The 7585-nt window shown below is 38.4% G+C and overlaps 1 protein-coding gene across 1 annotated transcript; it reads left to right on the top strand.

Moving 5' to 3' along the window:
- Positions 1-2800: 2800 nt before the first annotated feature.
- LOC121642619 (myb/SANT-like DNA-binding domain-containing protein 3) lies at positions 2801-4184 on the top strand. Its single transcript, XM_041989397.1, has 3 exons — positions 2801-3303; positions 3424-3613; positions 3772-4184. The coding sequence occupies exons 1-3, from the start codon at positions 3097-3099 to the stop codon at positions 4092-4094; spliced, it is 720 nt and encodes a 239-aa protein (XP_041845331.1). The 5' UTR covers positions 2801-3096; the 3' UTR covers positions 4095-4184.
- The last annotated feature ends 3401 nt before the right edge of the window (positions 4185-7585 follow it).

Here is a 7585-nt window from a genome sequence, read left to right as displayed (position 1 = left end):
TGGCCCATCAAGACTCACTCTCATTTCATCAGTCCATAAAACCTTAGAAAAATCAGTCTTATGATATTTCTTGGCCCAGTCTTGACGTTTTATCTTGTGTGTCTTGTTCAGTGGTGGTCGTTTTTCAGCCTTCCTTACCTTGGCCATGTCCCTGAGTATTGCACACCTTGTGCTTCTTGGCACTCCAGTGATGTTGCAGCTCTGAAATATGGCAAAACTGGTGGCCAATGGCATCTTGGCAGCTTCACGCTTGATTTTCCTCAGTTCATGGGCAGTTATTTTGCTCCTTGTTTTTTCAACACGCTTCTTGCGACCCTGTTGACTATTTTGAATGAAAAGCTTGATTGTTCGATGATCACGCCTCAAAAGCTTGGCAATTTTAAGAGTGCTGCATCCCTCTGCAAGACATCTCACTATTTTTGACTTTTCAGAGTCTGTCAAATCTCTCTTCTGACCCATTTTGCCAAAGGAATGGAAGTTGCCTAATAATTATGCACATCTGATATAGGGTGTTGATGTCATTAGACCACACCCCTTCTCATTACAGAGATGCACATCACCTGATATGCTTAATTGGTAGTAGGCTTTCAAGCCTGTACCGGTTGGAGTAGAACAACATGCATAAAGAGGATGATGTGGTCAAAATACTCATTTGCCTAATAATTCTGCACACACTGTATATATATATATATATATATATATATATATATATATATATATATATATATATATATATATATATGATCAGCTTGTTTACATCAGGGAATTAACCATTTGTATTTGGCATGGGGTTTGCTGTAGGTGTGTCTTACAGTGATAATTATTGTACCAAAAGCAATCACCAACATAGACAATGTGCAAAGAGAGAACAGAGCTTCCACTATAAATATTTTGCATGTCACTGTTGATTTTTGTCATATCTGACTGACCATGGTTTCCTACAAAGGATACTGAGGATTTGCGGATAGATGTCAGCTCAGCTTTAGGCCACTCTGGCTTGTTTTCGACAGATGATGGAGATGAGTGACATTCAGCCCTGACCAGCTGAGCCCCACACAAACAATGCATTGATTAAAAATGAAGATGAAAAACAGCTTTTTGTAGCCCTATAATGCCACTTCCTATCGGTGGAATGTCCATGGCCTCCATCATTATCCACCAGAGGTGCAAACTATAACACATGGCCATTTACTTCAGCGTTAGCAACCACTTTTAATCTTTTGTTTCTTACAGCTGAAATTCCAGATAGATAGATAGATAGATAGATAGATAGATAGATAGATAGATAGATAGATAGATAGATAGATAGATAGATAGATAGATAGAATTTTGTGCATCCTCTTTATAAGGATGGAGATGGAGGTGATGTAAGTTAATCCAGACCTATACCCATTTTCCCATGTGCATCCAAGATTCTTGAAAAACAAACAGTTAACTCAAGACCTACATGGACAAACATCATCTAGTTTTGAATCTGCCCAGGTTATGGTTGTGTCTGCATTATATAGGGGGGGTAGTAGCCTAGTGGTTATAGAGGTGGGCTTGGGTTTGGAGAACCCAGGCTTGAGTCAGTGAAGAGCCAACAGTGGTGACCCACTGTGAGCCTTTGAGCAAGGCCCTTAAACCCCCATTGTTCCCTGGGTGCTAAGACAAGGCAGCACATTGCTCTCTAATACATAAAGAGATGGGTAAAATGCAGAGATGAATTTCCAATCAGAATTATTAAAGCTGAAATTATTATTGTTACAATTAGAATCCAAACAAAACTTAAATGTAGCAAGATTCACTGACCTGGGAAAAACCTTCAATACTGGATCATTTCAATTTTTTTACAATTATAATCAAAGACAACCATGACCAAAGATTCCAATACAGCCTAATGTTGGGATCTCTGGGAAGTCGCTGTCAGGGTTTTAAAGATGAACAGGATGGGGCCAGTAAAATCAAATGTCAATTTTCTCACTTTTCAATCCAATACTTTTTGCTATATTTACAAATGAAATTCGTTAATCTGTAAGTAAAGCCTTTATTTACTTATATGCTGAGGACACAATCTTTTTCACCCCTAATTCTTCCGCAGATGATGTTTTTAAGTCTCTTAAATATAGTTTTTATTAACTATCGCAGGCCTTTACCAACCAAAATTTTATCTTGCAAATGTGGCAGGACAGGGATTCATCTTTCCTACTTTGCACGCCTCAGATATAACAAAAGTTATATGAAAACATGTTACTCAGTAATGAGAATTGTACTTTCACCTTTACTGTACAAAAGTTATTTATTTATTTTTACCTTGTCCTGCCCAGCACAGTGGCGGCAGAATGATGGTTTGCCAATGGGAGCTTTATGGGTTTTGAGGCTCCTCTTGATAATCAGATATTTATTTATTCATTTAAGTCTTATTTATTTATTTTTTATATTCATGAAATTTATGTAATCATGCTGGACCTGACCGGAGGGGACAGAGAAAAAGGAGAATAATGAAGAGAAGTAAAAAGGAAAGTAAACAACAGGAAGAGGAGACAAAGACACAGTAGATAGAAGCAACTTTTTAACCCAACCTAACAGCAGACAAGCAGCTGCTACACCTGTACAGAAACACAATAGAGCATTTCATACAGCTTTTACAGGTAAACTAAGCAGACAATCATCAGGAGTTCCTAAAAAATAACCAAGACAGCAACCACATCTACAGTATCTCACAGAAGTGAGTACACCCTTCACATTTTTGCTAATATTTCATTACATCTTTTCATGGGAAAACACTTTAGAAATTAAAGTTAGACATAAAGGGCCGGTTTCACGTTCAGGGTTTAAATTAAACCAGGACTAAGCTAATCTTGTTGTAACTTAATCCATGCTAATCTTGTGGCTTTCTGAGTTGTTATTTAACCTCAGATTAAGTAGTTCTAGACTACAGAGTCTCTGACTAAGGTAATCAAGGACTAGTCAGATCATGTGTTGGAAGCTGGATCAGGTTAACAATGTGCACATGGTGCAAAAGTGAGGTTGCCATGAAAACCTGGGCTGGAATTTTCTTACTATAAATAATTGCAGTCCACATGTCTGGAACAGGAGTATGAGCGCTGATTGAACATGGAGAAAGAGAAAAGGAAGCGGTCAAAAAACTTCAGTGAAACTGAGAAGGAGCTGTTCAAGGACATAATTCCAAGATACCCTATAATTGAAGTCAAGCATCATGATTCAACCACAGAAACCAAAAAACGAAATGCATGGACTGCAATTGTGAATGAATTCAACTCAAATGAAACAGTAACCAACAGGACCATCCATCAACTTCAGGTGAGATGTAATTATTTTATTCATGGTGGCTTGATTTGTACTAATTACGAACATATAGAAAGTATTTCCACTCATATGAGGCACACTCACAGATGTTCATATCATATTTGCCTTGTAAAGGTCCTGTGGAAAAACATCAAAATACAGCGGAAGAAAAAAACAGCCATTGCTCGTAGGGAGCGTTTCAAGACAGGTGGGGGACCTCCCGTTAAACCCCAGACAGATGACCTGGGAGACATGTTGACTGGGATGATCGACAGGCAACAACCCTTGGAAGGTATCCCAGATGATGATCATCTGGACAGTTCAGGTGGGGTAACTCAATACTCATTTGCTACAATGTATGTGTGGGTTTTTTTTGTCCCTTGCTCTTCTAAGGTAAATGGTAAAATTATTTGCATCCTGGAAAAAGAAATGTCAAGGCTTCTACTACTGAAATCCTATGTCTAATATAGAAATCCATTCTAGAACATGATGACCTGAGCGTGAATCAGATGTCAGAGGAGCCAGAACCGGGTCAGAAAAAGCTGACCTCTGCACCTGTGGCAGCAGCCAGTATCTGCAACCCTGGAAGCACGTCAAGAGTGAAAAGGCTGACTATTCATGAGAAACTTGCTGTAGAGTTCCATGAACGAAAAATGCAATATTTAAAAGACGAACATGAGCTCAAGATGAAAATCCTCCAAGTGGAGTTGTCTGTCAAAGAGATGGAGAGAGACATGATACAACGGCAGCAGCAACATGTCAGTGTTTATTGTAACAGTGCCCCTGTTGATCTTGTGCATTTGTGAAATAAAAATTTTACAGCACAATCTTATTCCAAAACAAAATGTATTCATTATTGAGCCAATCTAATCTGTTCATCTCAAGTACTCTCAAAATATGGTACAAAATAAAACTGATCACTTGTGGGTCATCCAACAGTATCCATTTTCTTTTCTCTATGAAAAGTGCTGCACAGCAAAGCTATTTCTATAAGCATGTCCAGTGTTGTCATTGACTACCTCTGCCATGGGAACATGAGGGTCTCTGTAATACTCAGTCGGTGAGTCTACGCAGCCATGCTGTCTGAGGTAATTATGAAGCACCGCCGTTGCCACGATAACAGTACAGCATCTTCTTGGTTGAAAACGTAACGTATACCTGAGACACTGGAAACGATTCTTCCAAATGCCAAACATGCGCTCTACTAGTCCTCTGGTGTGGATATGGGCTCGATTGTAGCGTTGCTGCTCAGGACTAGTTAAATGTAGATAAGGAGTAAACAAGTAATGCGTCTGTGCATAACCACTATCACCAAGTAGGATTCCACTGTGCTGTCCAGCTTCAAACTGAGCACACAAGGAGGAGTTTTGGAAAATCCTTGAGTCGTGTGTTGAACCGCTCCAACGTGCAACAATGTTTGAGAACTGCATAGTGGGAGTACAGACACCCTGTACATTTATTGAAAACCAGTTTTTACGATTCCTGTACAGCTCAGCATCTTCTGTCGAAGGGCACTTGATGGGAATCTGACATCCATCGATACAGCCAACTACTCCAGGAAAGTTCCCATATTCATAGAACTGCAGCTTGTATGTGGTCTGATCAACAGCAGCTGGGAACTTGATGTAATCCTTTCTCAGTCCGCATATAGCTTTGCAGACTTTGTGCACTATTTTGCAGACAGTTGATTCACTCACACCAAACAAATCTGCTGTTTCACGGTGGAATGTTCCACATGCCAGAAACCTCAAGGTGACAAGTATTTGAAGGGAAGGAGGTACAGGAGTTCCTCTTACAGAGTCACATGAAACCGTTGTCTGAAGCAAACAAATGATTTCAGCTGCATTGTCTTTGTACATACGGAAACGGTCACGGAATTCCATATCATCAAATTCATTAAGCAGGTTACTTCTGTCTCTGAGCAATCTTCTTTCTGGTCTTGGTGGTGGTCTTCCAGCATCATTGATGTAGTCAAGGTAATCCATTTTGACATGCAGGGTGAAGCAAACAGCCTTTAATCTGAAGTTAAACCTGCCCCTGACCAGGTTTAATTTAAGTCTTCATTTATACCTGGATTAGCTCTAGTCTTTTTTCAAGAAAGTGGATTATCTAACCCAGGACTAGGACAAGTCTAAGACTATCCTAATCCATATCTAGGAAAGCCATTTCAATAAGTCCTGGTTTAAAATGTGATTTAGTCTAGAATTAGGCCTAATCCCTGTACGGGAAACCGGCCCAAAGAATATCAATGTTTAATTTTTATAGTTCTGTATATTAAAGTTTCTAGTGTTGTCCTATGAAAAGATATATCGGAATATTTGCAAAAATGCGAGGGGTGTACTTACTTTTGTGGGATACTGTATCACAACAATAACCAAACTACCAGAAAGACACACACAAAAAACCCCTATCACAATCCTCCTCCTACACTAAGTGATGGAGCTAATCGCAGGAGACCAGAGGGAGTGAAATTCAGCTAGATGGTTCTTTGAGGAGGCAGACATTGTCTCAGTACTGATGTAGTCTAGTAAGAGTTTCCTAAACTGCTGAATAGTCAAATTATCTCTGGTTTTCCAGTTCACAAGGATAGTTTTATTCACGATGCATAAGACCGTGAAGATCATGTGTGTAGAGTTAATTACTATGTTAATGTCACCCAAGTCACCTAGTAGACTAGTAGACTAGTGTGGGGTTTGCAGGACTGTTATATTTAAACCATGTTGACATGTCTTCACATACCTGAAGCCAGAACCTGCGGACAGGTGTGCAGGACTACAAGGCATGGAGATAGTTGTCAATCGTGTTGTTAGAGTATTTGATTGTGACAGACCCATCCTGAACATCCTTTGTCCTGTATAATGAGTTCTATGCAGAATTTTGAATTGTATTATTTGCATATTTGAATTCTTAGTCATTTTAAAGGTGTTTAAACATATTTGTGACCATTTATCTTTATTAAAGTTACTGGATAAGTCACCCTCCCATTTTGAAGTTGGAAGACAGATTGAGTCTTCTAGTTTAGATAATAGTCTATATGTTTTTGATAATAGCTTTGGGGCATTGAGATTCATGAATTCTGCCACCCTAACAGGTAGCTGTAAGTTTAATTGATTAATGGTATATTTTTTACATATAATAGATTTAAGCTGGTGATATTCTAAAAATGTTTTGCTACTGATTCCATATTGTGAAGTGAGAATATTAAATGACAAGAAGTTTCCATTTTCTATTATATGTTCTAACTGTTTTATTCCTTTATTTTTCCATTGAGTAAAATTGATAAGCTTTTTGTTTTGCAGGATGTCAGGGTTGTTCCAGAGGGGTGTAAACTTACATGGAAAAAGTGAAGATTTGGTTATTTTTAGAATTTCCCACCAAGCCACTAAAGAGGAACTGATATTGATGCTTTTAAAACACTGATGTGTTTTGATGGTTGAGCTGATGAATGGCAGGTCAGAGATAAACAGATCCTCACACAATGCTTGCTCTACATCTAACCATGATTCATCCAGACTGCTAGGTTTAAGCCATTTGGAGATATACTGCAGCTTGTTAGCTAAGAAAACATGATTAAAGTTGTCTACCTTTAGTCTGTTGTAAAATTTTCAGACTGATAAGTGATGGCTTGTTTTTCCATAGAAATTTGGATATATGTGAGTCCAGTGACTTAAACCAGCTGGATGTTTAGTGGGAATCATTGAAAATTAGAATTGGGCCTGTTTTGTAAGTCACAGCTGTTGGACATAACTGTAGTCTTAGACCAGCTAATAGAGCAGTCAGAGATTGATGAAAATTTGTTAATTAGCGTGATTGTCTGGGGAAAAGATGTCGGAGAGTTCTGGAAGGAAAGTAATATAACATGATGTATTACAATTTTTAGAACAATCGCAGAAAAAACATGGTTTTTATCTCATTGAAGTGAGTAGGGTTTTGCTGAAATTAGGTAAAACCCAACTCATTTTGGGGTCCTATAACTGAAACTTCACTCAAATGTTAAACATGTCATGAAAGATAAAATTTTTATATACTGAAAGGACATACTGAGATATTTTACGGTTCAATTAAACCGGGTTTAAAACAAAAACAATGTGCCCCCAGAACCTACCCTCTCTGACGTGGGACATCACACATTCTACTTCTGGCCCTCAAAATTATTCTAAAAATTTGCAAACAGTCCCAGTTTTTCCTGTTCATACAGAAATAAGCTGTTGCAGACGGGAGGAGTCATTAGATCACAAGAAAACTAGTTATTTCATGTTTCCAGGAACACTGCTTTATACGACTTTAAATATTCCAG

The sequence above is a fragment of the Melanotaenia boesemani genome, chromosome 7 (assembly GCF_017639745.1).
Source record: "Melanotaenia boesemani isolate fMelBoe1 chromosome 7, fMelBoe1.pri, whole genome shotgun sequence".
NCBI lineage: Eukaryota > Metazoa > Chordata > Actinopteri > Atheriniformes > Melanotaeniidae > Melanotaenia > Melanotaenia boesemani.
This window is presented reverse-complemented; position numbering and strand designations above follow the sequence as displayed.